Source organism: Leptonychotes weddellii, chromosome 3 (genome assembly GCF_054177405.1).
Source record: "Leptonychotes weddellii isolate Sample4059 chromosome 3, ASM5417740v2, whole genome shotgun sequence".
Classification (NCBI taxonomy): Eukaryota; Metazoa; Chordata; class Mammalia; order Carnivora; family Phocidae; genus Leptonychotes; species Leptonychotes weddellii.
In genome coordinates, this window is record NC_138371.1 from 134,408,477 (window position 1) to 134,429,399 (window position 20,923).

General features: G+C 36.7%; 1 protein-coding gene across 5 annotated transcripts in view; it reads right to left on the reverse strand.

Moving 5' to 3' along the window:
- The window catches only part of DIAPH3 (diaphanous related formin 3), a 485,199-nt gene that overhangs the window by 315,406 nt on the left and 148,870 nt on the right, over nt 1-20,923 (reverse strand). For all 5 annotated transcript variants that reach the window (XM_081815005.1, XM_081815002.1, XM_081815001.1 and 2 more), the window contains 5 exons: nt 14,086-14,192; nt 13,681-13,799; nt 12,377-12,493; nt 7,861-7,979; nt 4,918-4,982 (listed from right to left, as the gene is read on the reverse strand). In XM_081815005.1, coding sequence (XP_081671131.1) covers nt 4,918-4,982; nt 7,861-7,979; nt 12,377-12,493; nt 13,681-13,799; nt 14,086-14,192 — 527 coding nt within the window. The remainder of the gene's footprint in view (nt 1-4,917; nt 4,983-7,860; nt 7,980-12,376; nt 12,494-13,680; nt 13,800-14,085; nt 14,193-20,923) is intronic.

Consider the following 20,923-nt stretch of genomic DNA (forward strand, 5'->3'; position numbering starts at 1 on the left):
TATAACACTCTTTCTTCACCCCTCTGTTGGTCTCATTTCTCATGTCTGGTAGGATGGTATCTTCCACACCCACATGCTTCAATCCCATTCATACACTGATGGTGTCCAAATCCCTATCACCAGCTCAACTTCTCATGTGAATTCCACACAGCTAATTAGTCCATAAATGTATTTCAAATGCTTAATGAACATTTCTCAAGGAAAAAAAAACAACAAAACCAGTATTTTTAAAACCAGTATTATCTTCCCCCCTACAAACTTTTTTGAATACTGCTATTCTTTCTAAAGAACTGGCTCAAAAAACAGGACTCCTTTTGCTCTTAAACTTTCAGTGGCTACATTTAAAGGCTACACTCATTAACCTAATATCTAGGAACCTCCTAGGACTCACCCCAGACTACCTAATTCCCATTAACCTCACCCCAAACTACCTAATTCCCATATATTAAGTAATAGAATGTGTCTGATGTGTTCCTCAAAGTGGTAGGTGCTAGACATAGAGTTGAACAGAACACAGTCATGGCTTTTAGTAAGTGTAGTGTCTGGTGGCAAAGTAAAAGCAAACTAATAATCCAAAATCTATGAAAATTACCACAAGAGAAAAAGAGATTGCAGAGAGTGATTCTGGGAGGAAGGATGCTTGACCCCAGGTTTAAAGAACTTGAGTAGTTAGCTGGGAAGGGGAGCGGACACTTCAAAGACAGGGTCTAGCACAGTGCATAAATGACAAGCAACCATGTGTCAGTGCCATAAAAGGAGGGAGGAGAAGAAATTGCAAGGGATGAAGTCATTTTTTTTAATAAAGATTTTTATTTATTTGAAAGAGAGAATGAGAGAGAGAGAGCGTGAGAGGAGGGAGGGTGAGACGGAGAAGCAAATTTCCGGCCGAGCAGGGAGCCCAATGCGGGACTCGATCCTGGGACTCCAGGATCATGACCTGAGCCAAAGGTAGTCGCTTAACCAACTAAGCCACCCAGGCGCCCCAGGGATGAAGTCACTGATGTAGACAGGAATGAAATTGTTCAAAGGAATTTTACAATAAGCCAAAAAGGTTTCCCTTTTGCCTGAAAACCAAGGAGAGTTATTAAGAGTACTTATAAGAAATTAACATGATCAAATCTGCACTTTGGAAAACCCAACCTGCAGCAGGGTGGAAGGTGGAATGAAAGAGAAACACCAGAGGCATGAAAACGAGTTTAGAGGCTACTGCAGTTATCCAAGCAAGAACTGAAGGCCTGCCTGAACAAAGGAAGCAGACAGAGGAATGGGGAAGAAAAAAAAAAAAAAACACAAGGTTTTTTTTTTAAACAATCTAAAAAATTAGTGTACAACTGAACATAGGAAATGAATGAGCGAAGCATATCTAAGATGACTATGGTGTTCTATTGCTTTGCAAACTGGAAACTAAATATTAGAATTTTAGGGGGGAAAATAGGGATATAAAATACATGGGGAAAGGCATTTTTTTTAAGTATTATTTTAGAAAGCAAGAAAGCGGGGGGTGGGGGGGGCAGAGGGAGGGAATCTCAAGCCAACTCCCCGCTGAGAATAGAGCCCAAGAACGCAGGGTTAGATCTCCCAACCCACGAGATCATGACCTGAACGGAAATCAGGGAATCAGATGCTTAAGTGACAAAGCCACCCAGGTACTCTTGAAAGGGCATTTTTAGGGAAAAGAAAAATGAATTTGGTTTCAGAAGTATTAATCTTGAAATGCCTATAAGAAATTCACAATAAATTTCCATATACCTCCTTGGCTATCTCAGCCTGTTGCCTCACGTTAGCTATCAATCACTTCCTTGGGTAAGCCTCCCTTGACCACCCAAGACTAGATGAGAAATCCTTTCTATAGGCTTACACACAGCATTGGGCTTAACTACCATAACAGTTATTACACTGTCATATAAAAATATCAAAATGCACTATCACACACCTCAGTAACATTCACCAACTGGAAGCTTATTAATAGTGAGCTGAATATTTTATTCATCACCTTTCCAAAGCCTTACATTTATAACTAAACTCAATAAATATTTCTGGAATGAACAGATGGAGCCAATTCCTGTCAAATCTCCCTTTATATGTTGTGAATAAATATGTCAATATCATATATTAAAGTTCTTCAATCTCCCAGCATGAAAAATCTTTGAGAGGTCATGTTCTCTATTCTCCCTTTTATGACTGCTCAATGTTTACTGCTGCTTAGCAAGAAATAAAAAATTAAATTCTTATGAGAGTAAAAATGAAGTCTTTTTCACAATATCAATATGTACACTATCCTATCTCATATGGCTTAGAATAAGATTTGGAAGGAAAAAGGATTATTTATTGGAACAAAGATAAAACTACCAAAACTACCAGAGCCATAATTAGTATACTCTAAAAGAATTTATTAAATTAACTTGGCCTTACTTAAAGTATCTCTATTACTTAACAAAGAGAGGAATTTCTACATCCTACCCTATTAAAAGGATCAGACAAAATATAAACTTTGCTTTAGCATTTTTATAGTATCTATAGTCAAATCACAGTAGCCTTGGGGATAAAATGAATCTCCATTAAAGACGTACTTTATTAAAACAGACATGATAGCCTTCTTCTCCAAAAAGAGTTACTGGAGCAATATTACGCTTACAAAATTACACACAAAAATGTCAAGAAACACAGTTAAGGCTGAGGCTCTGCTTAATTTCACTCCCTAGGGTAAATGTATTAGTGCATCTATACAAGAAGGTTGATAATTCAATATTCTCTATGTACTTTCTGACATTTCTGGTCTTCATTTTTCAAATTTATGCACCAAAATAAAGAATGTGTCTAGCAACTATGATAGCTTCCTGCCTAAAGCAAAGTATTTACATGTGTCCTTATAAAGCTATCAGAAAGAAGTTCTTGCTGATATATACAAAATGGTATGGCAATAGAAATCTTTTATGGAGCAAACAATATTTTCTGAATATACCTAAGACATAACTTCTGACTAAAAGGAGACAAATAACCTTGAACAAGGTCCTTCTTCTACTTACACTTAAACTTTACAATTTTAAAACAATATGTTGAGAAGGGTATCACGTTTAGCAACATTCATATATACCTTATACCTAAAAATGATTGTAAGAGCAAATTTACACTATCTGGGATGCATCCAAATCAAGTATTTGAAAGTTTGCTACTACTTTCTCATGAAGACTTAAAACAGTAGAGAAGTAGAGAGCTTGGAATACAAGGTCAGGGTGAGGGGTCACCTTACAACATGATCACCTACCAACTGTAACACATATGACACTTAACTTAAATGATCCATTAATTTGTCTACTACATTACTGCAGGGCAATGACAGTATCATATTCATAGCTGTAATCCTAGTCTGCAGCCAGAGGCCCAGGAGTTAATCATCTCTCACTAAGTGGTGAACCTCAGGACTTCTTATACAGGACATTTACAAAGTTTTTCATAAATTCCCAGTAACTTATGGAAGACTGTCTACTATTTGCAAGTTATATTATCTTAAAAGGTTATAAAAATGTACAATTCTCTCAAGATTCATCTGGGTCGCGGCGGGGCGCCTGGGTGGCTCAGTTGGTTGAGCGACTGCCTTCGGCTCAGGTCATGATCCTGGAGTCCCGGGATCGAGTTCCACATCGGGCTCCCGGCTCGGCAGGGAGCCTGCTTCTCCCTCTCCCACTCCCTCTGCTTGTGTTCCCTCTCTCACTGTCTCTCTCTCTGGCAAATAGATAAATAAAATCTTAAAAAAAAAAATTCATCTGAGTTGGGATAGATCAAAAATGTAGCCTCTCAGGCATGGACCAAACACATAGTAAATGTTCATTTAGTGTATGTTCATTCAGGTGCTGGTAGTAGTAATTATCATTTATTCCTCTGATGTGAGAAACCAGCCACAAGGATTTAAATCAGAGTGACTACTTAAAATGTGAAGAAATGTAAATTTTTCAAAACAGAGAAAAAGTCTAACAGATACATACTGAGCAGAGATGAAACCACAGAACCCCACCTTAAAGAAAAGCAGAGAATGACTGGATGGTCAGCAATACTACTGGGAGGAAACAAACAGAACTGGTAATATTGGATACTTTTCACCTATAAAAATGACAATTTTATATGTTCAATTAAATCTAAGGAAGCAACTTTACTCAAAACAAAAATTAACCTTCCTTTTAAAACTTTTAGACATAATTTTGATCTTAAGGGCCTAAGTTACAGGAGTTCTTGAGGAATACTCCAATCCTAAAACTTTGAGTCTATATATTTTGTTCATTTATTCATTCACGCATCCTTTTTTTTTTTTTTTTTTTTAAAGTTCTGAGGGCCAGGAATTGTTCTAGGTGTAGGGACAGTGAATAAACAAAATCGTTCAAACAAATAAACAAACAAAACAAAAATCCTTCCTAAAGTTTACTCTAGAGGAAGAAAGAATACATCCACGGACACACAGGTAAATACATACACCATGTGGCATGTCAGATAATGAATACAACAGAAGAAAACAGGGTCGGGCGCCTGGGTGGCTCAGTTGGTTAAGCGACTGCCTTCGGCTCAGGTCATGATCCTGGAGTACTGGGTTCGAGTCCCACATCAGGCTCCCTGCTCAGCAGGGAGTCTGCTTCTCCCTCTGACCCTCCTCCCTCTCATGCTCTCTGTCTCTCATTCTCTCTCGCAAATAAATAAAATCTTAAAAAAAATAAATAAAAAATAAAAAGAAGAAAACAGGGTCAGGGTTGGGAGTAGAGAGTTAAAATTTTTAAATATAGTAGTCTAGAAATCCTCCTCTGGGATGGCATTTGTGCTGCCTAAAGGAGGTAAAAGAGAGAGTGGGAACACCAAGCAAAGTCCCTGACGCAGAAGCATGCCTGAGGAGGCTCCTCATGGAGTCTTGCAAAGTTGGTCAAAATTACTTACTTTCTTGTAAAGTTCCGATGCTTTCTCTTCAAACTCTTCCAGTTTAGCTTGATCTATGCAAGTATCTGAAATTGCGATGACAATTTTTTTTTATTCCAGTACTTCTTAAAATCATTAGGGACTTTAAAAGTTCAGAAGGAAAATCATAGAAAAGAATTAGAAATAATGCCAGTAATAAAAAATGCAAAACAGAAACCTAACACTGGGATGGAGAAGGATTTTCCAAGTGTGACACCAAGCCCATAAAATAGAAAGGTAAAGACAAACCCAACTTTAATTTCAAACTATTAGACAAAAGGAGGAGAAAGTTCAAATATAAGAAAGAATACTCTAAGGTTTCTATCATCAATCCATAAATATTTTGAAGAAGATGATATCCAGGGCGCCTGGGTGGCTCAGATGGTTAAGCGTCTGCCTTCGGCTCAGGTCATGATCCCGGAGTCCTGGGTTCGAGTCCCGCATCGGGCTCCCCGCTCTGCGGGAAGTCTGCTTCTCCCTCTGCCTCTCTCTCTCTCTCTCTCTCTCTCTCATGAATAAATAAATAAAATCTTTAAAAAAATTAAAAAAAAAAAAAGATGATATCCAACACAAGCTAGGAAAACGGGCAACAGTAATGAACAGAAAATTAGGAACAACAAAATTAACAACTGCTAACTCATATGAACAGGTATTTCACTTTACCTAACACAAAAATACAAATTTTATTTAATGAGACACAGCAAGGATTAAATGATCCATAATGCCAAGCGTTGTAGATGGCACAGAGAAACTGACTTGTCTACACTAGTGTAATGGAAGCATAATGAACTTTGCTAATGATAACTAGTTAATATGAGGTAGTATGTACTAAAATTTAAAATATGCATTTTCTTTCACCCAACAATTCTATTGTTAGGACTGTGCCTTTAAGGATGTTCTATTGTTAGCCAACATCTGGAAATAAATGTCCATCAATAATAGATTAAATAAGCTACAATATATATGCACACGATGGGATACAATGCAGAAGAAGTGATTCATATAGATTCCCCGTGATATAGTTGATCCCTTTTTTTAAATAAAAGTAATACATAAACACAGTTTTAAAAACACATTACAGAAGGCTTATGATGAAAAGTAACAACAAATCACTATATTAAAAACTCAATTCCACTTCCAAACTGCTACCTCTTACAGTTCTTCTTTTATCTTCTGGCAGTTACCTTCCTATCTCTAAATAAAATGTATATACCATAATTTCTTGATTTAATACATTATAGATAGCTTCCTATTAAAGAAGATGAAAATGGTGTTCCTTGTCTAATCCTATTTATTTTAATAATTTTGCTTTCTAAATTGGCTGGCTCTGGAGCACTAAATATTTAAAACTCTGACCTCTGTTACGAAAACAACATCTCCTGATTTCCACTCTAATATATGAAGTTATCTGTGCCCCATACTTTCCAACGTTTCTCTACCCTAATATCCGAACCCCAGGTCTTCACGCTCACCTATTCACGTGAACACACTGACATTCTCTTCTCTAAGTCCTTTGTACTGTGTCTGTAAGTCTTGTGTAAACATTTAAAATCAACACATACAAGGTACTTGTTATAACTATGTAAATATGGTTCACTCATAGAGCCAAGCAGTAGTCATGGCGTCTATTTCCTTCTCAAGGGTTCAATATCTAAACCTCTCATCTACTCAAGAAAAAGCATTCCTAATGGCCAGGTGGAAGAACTGGATTTTCAGATACTATTCAAAGTTGTTCCACATTTTAGCTTGCTTTTTATTTACAGGATGTTTTTCCTCATTTCTCTATCCCTCCCACTACCAGGAACTTCTAATTGCTTCTCTTCTATGGAGGGAAATAAGCACTTTCTTTATCAGTGCCACTAATATTATCTAGTTTCTTTCTCATTCTATACATTCCATACCTCTTACTGGATTCAAATATCCTATAAAGAAAAAACCACCTCACTCAAATAATGGATATTCTTTTCTCATGTTATGCCAAAATTTGACTTACACATACTCCTTACACCTTAGTTGCTATGTGGGATCACGTATCAATGACTATTTTGTTCTCTGTTACTTTAAAATCCATGAATTCTTTACCCATGCAGAATTTGTATCAGGCACTGGAATGTGGAAAAGAGTGGTTTGCAGAGTCATGCAGAGTCTCCAAATGCTGACACATCTCATCATATAGGATCAAAATAATCACCATTGATCTCATCAGAAACAAATTTGAGTACTGGGAAGCTGTCAAGCTAACAGTAGCAGATGCAAGTTTTCCAAAACTCAAATTTTTACTTGAAAGCTTGAATTTGATCATTGGTAACAAATTCTATCAGTTGTTTTCCCTGACCTGGTTCATTTCATTTTTAAGAAACGTGTGTGCCAAAACAGTCATGCCTGAGTAGCCCCAGCTTTTCATGACAATCATTCCTTCAAAGCAAAAATCAGCCAATTCAGCTCACAATTTAAGCAAATACACAGCTATGTGCTCATTATACTTTGGGATGTGGAAGTGCTAAATGTGTAAAGACAGTTCGTTTTGTCTTAGGGGATATTAAAGTAATGCGTACTCGAGGGTTCGATTTTTAATAAAATAGTGTTTTCCAGTTATCAAGGACACTCAACTAAAACAGCAGTTTTTATTGTTTTGTTTTACTCAGAGTGAGGAATACAATGGCTACTAACACGGTTTGGTGTCACTTACTGCCTTGATTCCTAACCAAGTTCCAGCAGTTTGACCCACCATTATTTTCATCACCAGCACAAGTATCAAAACAATGGAAAAGGCAAATAAGGTCTTAGGATTGTTAGGCCCCTGAAAAGGAGGGTATTGAGGGCCCTCAGGACTCTACAGGATCACACCATTAGAAGCAATGCTGCAAACGTGACCGGCAGGGTAGGGGATAATAAAAGATTTCCATTTAAATATTAAATACTCACCAACAAAGTGACTTAAATCTAAATCTAGTCTTTTTCGATATGTGAAGTCTGGATCCATCCCATCTCTATGCAATACAATCTGAGATACACACTCATCAATTAATTTGAAGTATTGTTGCCTAAAACCAAGAAAAAGAATAAATGTACACCCAATTTATTAGTGTAACTTTACGTCAAAACAAAGCATTTTGGTAAGCTCGATTTCAAGTTCAGTAATTTACCTTTGTACAGTTTCAACAACTGACATGTCAGATTTAACACAGGAGAGTAAATACAATGGTCATCACTTTCCTTCTAATGATCTTAAGATATTAAATTTTTATCTCTTTTAGCAAATATAATGCTTTAATGATGATTAGCTTACAGAAGTCAGAACCTTGATTTAATTAGTAAACAATAAAAAAGATGAAGTGATATGTGCTTAAAAGCAATCCTCAAAAGAGATCAACCTACCACTATACCATACTGAAATATCTACCACTATTCATTTTATTAACACAAGCCAAAACCCATACCTTTTTTTCAAAAAAAATTCCCTGAAAGGGTCTTAGAACTATACAGTATACTATTTTTAGAATGTTTGTGGAGTCCAATTAAAAACCGATACTGTAAATTATATACAATACCAAATGAATATTTCTTACTCAAAAGACAACTGAAAAAATTTAGTACAACATTTTCTGTCCAACAATTAAAGTTTAACTAAAATTCCCCAATAGGGATATTTTCACTACAGTACACCTATATTTGTTCTAAGCAAAAGAACGTCCCTTAAAACTTAAGCCAACAAATTTAAAAGAAATACCCAGATTAAAAAAAAAAAAGAAAAAAAAGAAATACCCAGATTATATTAACAAAACCAAACTGAAGTGACAGAAAGGGTGGCTGCTATCTCAGTGAGGTCAGTCCTTCAACCCCAAGCCACCCCTAAGACTTATTTCTTCCTTCAATGACTTTTAGCACACATTTCCTCTCCCAATCTTTCTCATCGCGTATGTGATGGTGCCTCTAGTCACTTGAGCTCCTCCTCCCTAGAAACCGTGACCTACTTGTCCTTCATCCACTTAACTCACACCTAATGACCCATTATACTGAATAAAATTCACAGCAACATTAGCAAAGATGACAAGTGGTCATTGACTGTCATAAACTAAAAATGTTTTAAGACACTGTTCTTGGGTACATATCAAAGCAAGATAGTATTACCAATGCTTTCCTCAATGTTCTAAACTTTTTTCAGAAAATTAGTCTCCCATTCCCTAATGCTTTGCCATAATAACCAACCACATTTACAGTTAAGGTTACATAAACTGCACACGTTCGTATCTATCACATTTGAAAACCGAGATGATGCATCCCATTCCTTTTTTACTCTTACTCAATATTATCCTAGTGTTGGGTTTTTTTTTTAATATTTATTAATTTGAGAGAGAGAGGGAGAGAGGGCAGGCGGAGGGGAAGAAGGAGAAGCGGATTCCCCACTGAACAGGGAGCCCGACTTGGGGCTCCATCCCAGATCCTGAGATCATGTTCTGAGCTGAAGTCAGATGCTCAAATGACTGAGCCACCTAGGCACCCCTACCCTAGTATGTTTTTAACAAAAACAAGTTTAAATTAACAACATATGCTATTTTAAGGCCTTTTTTTAAAAAAAATTTTCATTTTCACAGCTCCCAATGATAAGCTCATTTACAAAGTAGCTGAAATTTCATGCAAAACCTCTTTCAAGGCAACACTAGCAAAAAAATAATGTACTTCTGGATTCCAGAAATATAAATCTAGAAAATAATCTCCATGAGCAATGTTGGTGAGTTAGTAAATATGTCAGAAGAAAATGTGAATAACCTAATTAAGGGATGAATATAAATTGTCATTACTTCACTGATACATCATTTTTGCTGGAGGAATTTTAAAATCTTCACTTGCTCTTTAGTATTTTTACCAAATATCAAATTATCTCCTATGCACATTCAACTAGCATAAAATTTTGCACATGTAAGCCATTGAGTATTTGTTACAGAATTGAATTTGATTTTCTACTCCACCCTCCAATTTTCTTTCCGCATTTCATTTTTCTTGGGGGCAAGAGCTACCTCGTTTTGTTTTGTTTTTTTTTAATATTTAATTTATTTGACAGACAGAGACACAGCGAGAGAGGGAACACAAGCAGGGGGAGTGGGAGAGGGAGAAGCAGACTTCCTGCTGAGCAGGGAGCCCGATGCGGGGCTCGATCCCAGGACCCTGGGACCATGACCTGAGCTCAAGGCGTACGCTTAACGACTGAGCCACCCAGGCACCCCAGGAGCTACCTTTCATGTACATTCTCCAATCAAGTTCCACTTCAGTAAAATTTCCTCTTGTTCCAAATGGGAAGGTGAGCAAACTTTCTAATTTCCCTATCCACTAATTCTTTTAAATGAGAATATCTTGCGTTCTAAAATAATGCCATTTATAAAAACCTTTAAAAAACTATATCAGTATGTGTTTAGAATGTTCATTAAACAAAAAATGTTCAGATAATCAAAGATTTCTAAAAGGTAAAATCCAGGTCCACCTACGATAGTGAAAACCGAAAGAAATGAAGCTAAAACGAAAAGAACAAGATTCATAGAACTACACACCACTAAGTGAAAGTTTTACTGTATGTAAATAAAAAGCTGAATTTTTAAATGAATGTATGAAAACTTATGTAAATGACCCTAATCTGACTCAATCTTATAATAAAAATATGTTCTAAGAATAAATAACAATAATAAATATCCATGAGAATTTAGGAACATGGGGAAAAAAATGGATGGAACAGTCTTGATTACAGCAGTCACAGGAAGAATGATGCCTTCTCAGGGACCATATATGGAACAAAGACCAAGGTCCTTGGGCTTAAAGAGTCAAGGAAGAATGCAGCATGGTTACGTATCAAATTAAAAATGTGATACTTGAAAAATGACCAAAATAACTAACCTTCTATACCTCACTAATGTCACTCTGGTGATACTACGGTTTAATATTTTTCTGAGACTCTTAATTCCACTGAAGTGATAGGATTGCCTGAGCAGGTCCTAGGAGAGTTGAGCTTTTCAATCTGTTTTAAAGGTAGACAACTGCATATGCTCTTGGAGCACCAATTAGGGATTAGGGTAAAATTAAGGGATCAAAAGTAAGATATAACAACCCTGGCAGCACTAAGACACACTGAAAAACTTTGAAAGCAAACAATATTCTTGAATTCTTGAAAACTCAAGCAGCATCAAACAATCAGAGGTTGACAGAACCAACCACACAGGGATCAAGAAAAGGATGGGGTTACTTTAGAGCAAATGGAAGTTTCAATTTTATTTTTAAGAACATTTGGAAAACATATTAGTATAATTAGCAGCAAGGTATCTCTGATATTTAACAATATTAATCAATGTATTAATAGTTTTATTTTAATCAATGTATTAGTATTTTTATTAATAGTTTTGCCCATGTATTAGTATTTTATATTAGTATTTACAAAAGGAGATAAGATGAATGATCTATACTCATCCCAAAGAACCTAGTTTTACTTTTTTTGACTCTTATTCTATTCACTTGTCAGTTATATCAAAAGCCTAAATTACACCCTCTGACATCACCCAGAGGACACAGCCTGAATGAGACATGTCTAGCAAATTCTTCTACATGAAATTAGAGTAAGAAAAGACTTACTACCTGAAGTATTTGAAAATGAAATTTCAGCAAAGCTAAATTAAAGGCAACAAAAAATGGTTTTATATTCAAGGATCTCAGCTTCCCTCATAAAACAGTAACAAAGTGCAAAGAGGATATAGAGAGCATTTATTGAGAATACACCATGTGCCAGATATCTGGCTAAGAGATTTAGCCACGCTATTATATTCCATCTTCACAACAACTGAGCAACTTAGGGGCTAATATCTTTACACAGCTACAGATAGACAACATACAGACGGGATAAACAATCTGTTAAGCTTCAAGATGGCTAAGATATAATCAAACTTGAAATGTTATTTGTCTAGCTTTTCTGATACATTAGCAACATTAAATGCAACTGTATTATCAAGGCACTTGCTAGCTACTTACAATGTATTATCAAGGCACTTGCTAGCTAAACACTAATAAAAGCAATGTTTAGTACCCTTCATGTAACTTATAAAAAGAAACGTATCAGCATCATTCCTACTACCTAAACACTAACCAGAATGTATTATCCATCACATGATAAATTGGTAATTTGTTGCTAGTTCGCATTTTTATTCAGGTGAAAACTTGTTACCAAGAATCTGCTGGAGCTTAAAACGTAACAGTAATATCATTTTACCATCACCTGTCTAAATATATGCCCAGAAGAAACGCCACATTCCATGAGTCAATATTAAGACAGAAATAAAAATCTGAAAATTATTTGCTTGCCCAAATAAAACATCAGGTGATTTTCCCAATTAATAAAATTTTATTAGTGAAAGAAAACATTACAACACAGCTTCTTCTTACCTTATAAAATAATTCCTCTTACCTTATAAAATAATCATTTCGAATCAGCAAAAGATGCTGAAGAATAGAAATGAAATATCCCTCCGCTCTAGTTTCCTTAACTGAGTTCCACACCATGTTGTAAATATCATATGCTTCAGTGAATTGATTAAGGAATACACGATTTATTTATCGTCTACACCAAACAACTGCAATAACATGGCATGGAATCTACTCTGTAAGGCTTCAAAAGATTATTATGTGCCTTAGCCTAAAATAAGCATCATGTATATTTAACATCAAATAAAACACAGGTATCCAGGATTCAGAGTAGAGGAAAACATTTTGCAAATGACAACTTGACCTGACACTCCCTGGCTTCTCCTCCATGATCAACTCCAAACATGTGCCTCTCTCAAGCTGAGATGTTGCTGGCGGCAAGGGTAATGGGCAGCTGGTTGTGAATACCATATTAGGTTTTCAGAGTGCATTTATCAAGAGAGCTGGTGCCAGGCATTATCCACCATGGAGAAGCCCCAGTGGAGGACAGAAACCTGGTGGATTTCTGGAAAAGCACAGAGATCTGTAGACCCACAGAGTTAACAAAGGCCCATGTGAGTGTGCCCCCAAGGTGTAGGGCAGGAGCCAGCCAGCAAGCTAAGGATACCCTACTCCCAATGCTGGAAAGCACTAGGAGAGGGGAGGTGCCAAACATGAAAAGAAAAAAACAGATAGTGTACACACACACACACACACACACACACACACACACACACGAGGCCCTAATAGAATCCATCTGTAGGTTGTAACATTGATTTACATATGCATGTACTCAGAAACACACACACGCTAATAAAAAAAAGTTTATATAAAAATCAGTGATTCATGTGTCTGATGAATCACAGACCTGTACCTCTGAAACAAATAATACATTATATGTTAAAAAAAAAAAAAAGAAAGAAAAAGAAGATAGTAGGAAGGGAAAAATGAAGGGGAGGAAATCGGAGGGGGGAGACGAAACATGAGAGACTATGGACTCTGAGAAACAAACTGAGGGTTCTAGAGGGGAGGGGTGGGGGGATGGGTTAGCCTGGTGATGGGTATTAAAGAGGGCATGTTCTGCATGGAGCACTGGGTGTTATACGCAAACAATGAATCATGGAACACTCATCAAAAACTAATGATGTAATTATGGTGATTAACATAATTAAATAAAATTTTTTAAAAATCTGTCTGATTCATAAAGATTTGACTATATTGTTTATATAGAAATGGCTTCAGAGGTTTGGTTGTTTGGGGTTTAGCAACAGTTTTTCCTATTTCACTAATTTCAGAACAAAAGGATATTCAAGTTCAGCTTTAATATCTTCAAGGCGATGGGAGAACTCAAGCAAATCTTCTTCCTTATGCTCATCAAACACTTTAAGTTGGATATCCAGGCCATCGTTCTTCATACATTTTAAGTTCTAGAGTTATTAAATAGAAATGACAATCAATGGTTTTCTTTTTAATAATGCAAAAAAGTTAATGAAAAACATATAAACAGTAAACCAACCATTTGACTGGATTTATAGCATTCAAACACTTAAAGTGTTAAATAATACTCATATCTTATCTGTATTTCACAAATTTTTATACTCAAGCCTTTTTTCCCCACAGATAAATTATTCTTGAAGGTAATTTATCTAAATTTCCCCCTATTCAAGTACTCCTCTAATTTAAATATTAATAAGGAGACTGCAGGGCACTTACTGGCAAGATCTCTTTCAATCCACAACGCATAAATTCATTTCTGATGTGGAGCCTGAAGTCCAAATCATCAGGAGATGTAACAAGGGCATTGATGAGCTGCATACACGCTACCTACAATAGATTGCACAGTGAGACTTAGGCTCAGATTCCAACATTAAAGAAAGAGTCATAGAACTGAAATATCAAGGTTTTGTTCTAAGAATCAAATATCTTCCTTCAAAGGAGAACCTATTAAAATAATAATCTGTATATAAATTATTTTAGTCAATTACAAATTAAACAAGAAATACTTCAGTGGAGGTTTTTTTTTGTTTTTTTTTTAATTTTAATTTTTCATTTGTTTGGGAGTTCTTGTGGAATAAGAGACAGAAACATTAGGCACTGGTACTACTCCATAAAAAATTCACTCTAGCCCAAAGTTAAGTTCTTGTCCAAAAATATCACTCAACGCACATATAACACAAAACTGAAGATCCTAGTTGAAAAATTATAGATCTCTATTGGATATATAATGCTTACCTAAAATAAAATGGTAACTTGCCATTCATCAAGAGAAACCTAAAGTCCCAAACACTTCAAGGTCAGCAAATGTCCTGAATCCGGTTAATGGGGTTGTTATAACCAAAAACTATCTTAGGAACACTGAACAATTAATTAGAATTACCCAAGCAATGGTTCTTACACTTTGGCAAGCATTCAAAAATAATATATGTCATGTTTATTCCAAAGGCATAAAGAAATTACAGAGCTAATTAAATCCTTTAGTATATACCTTAAATGATAAAAGTGTAAAAATCATGTATTTTCCAGGTATTTAACACTCCAAATTTCCAAGTGGATCTACTTTTTTTTTTTTTTTTTTTTACCCCCTGGCTGAAATCTATCTTTCATTATCTGAAATCCATATAATCAAAGCAAAAGAGATTGGAAGCAAAAGAGATGGTCTCTACAGAAGCAAAGTATTCTTTGTTGCTGATGATGATGTTATTTTTCTAAGTCTACATTCTATCAGAGTCTAACAAGAATAACTGGCTTACTAATCAATATGTTTAACCTCATGCTGTTCCCTAAATTGTCCTTTCTCCATCCCTTAAGGCAAGGTTTATATGAATTTAAAAATGCCTTTTTTTGGATTAAGACACCAACAGGGGTCTCAGGTCCTGCTGGTTGAAATATATCGTAATTACTGTATTTGCTGTCTAAATACTAAAATCTGACCAGCATGCCTCTACTGTCAAAACTTAAGACTATTTAAACTGGAGGAAGGAAATGTGTCAGAAGATAAATAGGGAAAAGGGAAACATTTAAAATAAAAAAAGAATAAACTTAAAACAGAGGCTACCTTACCAGTACACATTCATTCAGCTATAACTGGCTCATGTCACAAAGTTTAAAATGCTTTCTTTCCACCTCCCTGCCAGTCATTACCCAGTAACCACAAATAGTTTTTCAGCAATAGTATGCAGTTTTAAAAGATCTCAAAGAACATTTAAATAATGTTTCTCTACATTCAGAGCAATTAAGATAGTGTTAGTGGCTAGGTTTCTGGAAAAGACATGAATTATAGACAACTCAAAGCAGCAAAAAAAGCAGTATAAAAATTAGCAGGAAATAGGACTTAAATGTAAAGTAAATATATGCAGAACAATAGCAGCATGAAATTGAAGAAAAAGAAGGGGAAGGATAATCCAAATTCTTTTCAGGAAACATCCTGAAAGGCAATTTCCTAAAAAAGGAAAAACAGAAAATTGACTTAAGCTGAAATAATGAATTTAAGTTAATTATCTAAAATCCCTTCCCAATTCTAGTGGTAATTGGCCATTATCATGACCTATAACCACTCTAACAGATGTCATGTAAACATAGATCTATGAACATATACAAGCATACAGCAAAATGTAGTGTTTCCTTACAGAAAAATAATTCTATCATCAAGGTAAAGATCGAAGAGTTCCTTCTAGGTTTTTAACATGTATACTGAGATACACAGACTCATTTGATCATACAATTTCACACGAATATAGCATACCAGCAGAAGCAGGTTCCAATATAGCATCTATGTCATTGAACTCAATTCCTACAGACAGTGGGAAAGGCTCAGGAACTATGAAGGTAAACAAGACATATTGCCTACCCTCATGAAGATAGATACAATGATAGACATATATTATGTAGAAGAGAACATATGTTCCACATATAACGGTAATATGGAGAAACTAAAGACAAGGACAGCTGGTTAACAGCAAGGCTCTTAAGGCAGCCTAAGTGAAGGACCGAGATGAGATGTTCTAAGCATCCAAATAATTAACCGGTTAGAGGACATGGGACGTTCCATTGAATTACAAGGAATTCCAATATCCTGAGCAGTTCGCAAGGGTAAGAAGGGAGAGAGGAGTGCAAGGAGTCGTGAGAAATGAGGCTGGGCAAGAAGACAGACCAGGTAATGCACAGACTTATGTGCCAAGTCAGAAAATTCAGGTTCAACTGGAAATGGGGGAAACCACAAGGGATTCTATGTAAAGGAGAGGGAACAGTAGAGGTAACAGTGTAAGTTAAGAAGCTACTGTAGAAGGAACTTTAGTAAGCAATGATGAGAGCTTGAACATTCAAAATGTAGGAGAAACTGACAGAATTTGACAGCTGGGTGGACATGGGGTTGACTCAGAAGAATTCACGAGACTGCCTCACCTTTGTTCTTCAACTAGATAGGAGGTGATACCATTAACAGAGCTATAAAATGCAAGGAGAGAAACAGGTTTTAGAGAACTGGGTAAATCCCGCTTTTAAAATTTTGAGATTGAAATGTACTTTAGGAGGGGCACCAGGGTGGTTCAGCTGGTTAAGCATCTGACTCTTGATTTTGGCTCAGGTCATGATCTTATGGGCATGAGATAGAGCCCTGCAGCCAGCTCCTTGCTGAGTGTGGAGCCTGCTTAAGATTCTCTCTCTCCCTCTACCTCTGCCCCTCCCCAACAGTTTCTCTAAAAATAAATAAATAAATGAATATACATTAGGAATCATTCATTCTTAAAAAAAAAAAAAAACAAACACAAAACACTAGTTATTGGGTACCTTGCCTATGTCAGCTGGGGATATTAACAGAAGCTCAAGGAAATAATGGCATTGTAATATTCATCATAAACAATCACCATGCTGCTTGATGTTCCAAAAATATAGCCTATATAATCTCCATTAATTTGCATTTAACATATTGGTTCAAGAGCATCACAAAACGGGGGCGCCTGGGTGGCTCAGCCGGTTAAGCGGCTGCCTTCGGCTCAGGTCATGATCCCAGGGTCCTGGGATCGAGCCCCGCAGAGGGCTCCCTGCTTCTCCTTCTCCCTCTGCCTGTCTCTCTGCCTACTTGTTCTCTCTCAGATAAATAAAATCTTTAAAAAAAAAAAAAAAAAGAGTATCACAAAATGTACTTCTCTGTGGAATAGATGAGGGTAAGAAAACAAAGAGCTTCTGTCCTCCTAGAAGCATCCTAATTTAAAGCTTCTATCTTTGGACATCAAAATACAGAATTCACTCTCTGTGTACCTGTTCAACCATTTCATTCCCTCCAAGCCTATTTATTGGTGCCCACTAAGCATTCTCAGTGCTAGAGATACAGCTGTGGAAAAAGACAGAAATCACTCTCAGAGATGAAGAGTCAAGACTGACTCCAAGGTTTTTGGCCTGGGCAATTCGAAGGATGGGATTATCATTGATTAAGGTGGAAAATAAATCATTCATTTAAGATGGGAGAAAGAGGCTTGGGAAGACAGATCAGAGGAGTTGGGTTTTAGAGATATTAAGTTAGAAATATCTATTAGTGACAGGCATTGAAGAAAAGTGGAGAAGGAAACTGGCTATAAGAGACCCAGGTTCAAGAAAAACATGACCACAGCAACTGCACATAAAACTCAGGGTCTTACATGGAACCACCCAGAAGTAGCCAGAGAAAAAAGACGTACAGGAACTGAGGGGGCATTTCGATTGCAGGTTTTACTTTAAAGGCTGGGGAAATAAAGTAAAAAGGCATCAGTGAGGTAGAAAAAAAAGGACACTTGGGTACCCAGGAATTATGGGAGGAAAGTGTCTCAACAGAGAGAGTGATCAACTGAGTCAGAGGCTCTAATAGGTCAACTAAGATGACTAATAAATTACCACTGCATTTGGCCAGTTGGTGACTTGACAAGAACAGTCTCTATAAAGAGACAGAGTTGTTGTCGCAAGTAGGAAAACACCTGCCTTCTCATGTGTACCATATGCAACCAAGACGATTAAAATCGGCACTGAAATATTCTTCCTCCAAATGCATCTTTATACTTTAGAAATACTGCTTATTAACCTTTGGTCTCAGTGAGTAAGACACTTCTCTTTAGGTGTTAAATCATGTACTCAGTTCTAATGATTTGGAAAGCGGGTAGGGCAAGCTCATTTTGTTAATCTTGTCTCAATTATCAAGAAGGAGCCTTGCATGAGAAAAGTATATCTAGCATAACTTGTAGCTGGAGGGGTGTGTGCGCGTGCGTGTGCGTGTCCATCCAGGGCTCAGGAGAGCTGAAGGCTTCCTGGAGCAGCAGCAGCAAACCGAAGGCGCACTGCAAGGACTGTGGCCCGCCAAGCCCACAGAGCAAGCCGAGGAAAATGAGCAGCCAGAAGTGTAATTACAAATCGTGGCAGCGATGCCAGTAATGCGCTAAACTAGAAGGCAGAGACACACAACAGGGGGCAAAGTAAATAAACCGTAAACAGAAATCTCAAAGATCATCAATATGAGGGATAGATCTGGTCAAAGGCAATCTCAGGAACGAGGCAAATGATCAAAGAAAAATCATTAGACCTAGAAAGAGGTTAATGAGCAAGACACATGAAGGAACATGCCACCATCTACAACACTTCATCAGCAGAGAAGCTTTCTGCCCTTGAAAACAGTCAGGTTTCTTCATCTGTGAATACCCATCACCTAACTTTCCTCTAGCACACAATTTAACTTACTCCTATCACCATGCTCAATGCAAAGATGAGAGAAAAAATAAACTTTATGCAGTTGTAAACTTTGACCCAAAACCTCTGACTCGAATGAAAGTGAAGCACAAAATTCAAGGTACTCTAACAGGCGTGATGCCTGAGGGTCAAACACGAAGCTCAACCAATTTTTTCAAAGGCCACCAGAGCAAATGCTTTCTCCATGACTGTGCTGAAGGAACGGAGAAGGTATCCAACAGCCCACGCAAGGATATTCTTTAGAAAGCTCACACTTGGGTCAACATGTTCGTCCTCAATACAGGTAGATGTTTTTACAAGTAAAATGATGGCTATACGATCCTGAAAATATATCCGCTTTATAAGCTAAATTCACATTATAAACAAGTACCAGTCAAGTACTTACATAAAAATTCTATCAGAATCTGTGAATAATTATCATCTGGGCCTGGAAGATGCAGCTTACACTGCTATTCATCTTCCCTACCCCATAGCAGAAATCATCTGTTTCTCTTTGCACAATCAAATTTCATATTTATCAAGTTAAAATGAGTAAATGATGCTTACAGAGAAACAGTTTGCTGCTAGTGCAAAGAAACTCCAAAGAATTTAAAAAGCACAGGTGTTAATTCAGAATAAAAACTAACCAGGCTACATTATGCAGACAAACACAGAAACAGTAAAGTAGATCAACAGATACAAAGTTCTTTCTTATTTAGACTTCCAATGGACTACTCTGTAAATGATAGACACAGTAAGAGAACAAATCAGAACAAGAGGTAACCTCATAGCTCCCATACAAACATGGAGAAACAAAGTGCAGGATTCAAGAAGCTACAATTTATATAAATGGGAATACTGGAAAAACAAACGGATTTTTAAGTATTTATTCAGACACTCCCCATTGAGACAGCATTCATTTCTTCTGTGTCCTCCCATGCATTTTGCTGGAACTCTTCCTACTGCATTTTACTTAGGAAACATTAGCTAGCTTTAGATTCCCAAGTATAAGCTTCTTAAGGGCAGGAATGTACTTTAAGATTTTATTTATTCATTTGACAGAGAGAATGAGAGCGAGCACAAGCAGGGGGAGGAGAAGAAGGGGGAGAGGGAGAAGCAGGCTCTCCACTGAGCAAGGAGCCCGATGTGGGACTCGATCCCAGGACCCTGGGATCATGCCCTGAGCTGAAGGCAGACGCTTAACCGACTGAGCCACCCAGGAGCCCCCGGCAGGAGTGTACTTCTGTATTGGTCTTGTATAACTCAGTGCACAGCAGTCACTGAATAATTAACTAATTGACTACTTAATTATGAAACTCTGTACAGTTACCTTTGAAGCATGAGGTAAGTTTATCTTTCTGGTGATCCACCGTAGCATAAGTGAAAAAATTTATATTCTAGACAAAAACTTTCACCGCTGATTTACACTTAGATGTGTGCTCCCTATAACAGCATGAGTTCACATTAGACTATTATTCCACTGTGTTTCCTTAACGTCTTAGCTTAATGGCATATTATTTACCAGTCCATTTCAATACATTTAACATTTATATTAATATATTAATCCTACTGATGTAAACCTCACAGAGAGGAATTAAAACAAATTGATCTCCACATGCTTCTGGGATGCCCCAACAGTGGTCCTAAATACAAAAACTTTCTACTATCTCTATTCTTCATTTGGTTCTTCATTAAATATGAGGACAAGTTACTTGAAATTGAAAATAACTTTGGTTAGTAATTTGGCAGGGAGGGGGCAGTGGAAATATTTGAAACAAAAAGTAATAGTAAATTAAGATAGAACTATGCATTATAGTAACATCTTTATTTGGTCTCAAGCAAAATTAAACCTGGGAATATTTTG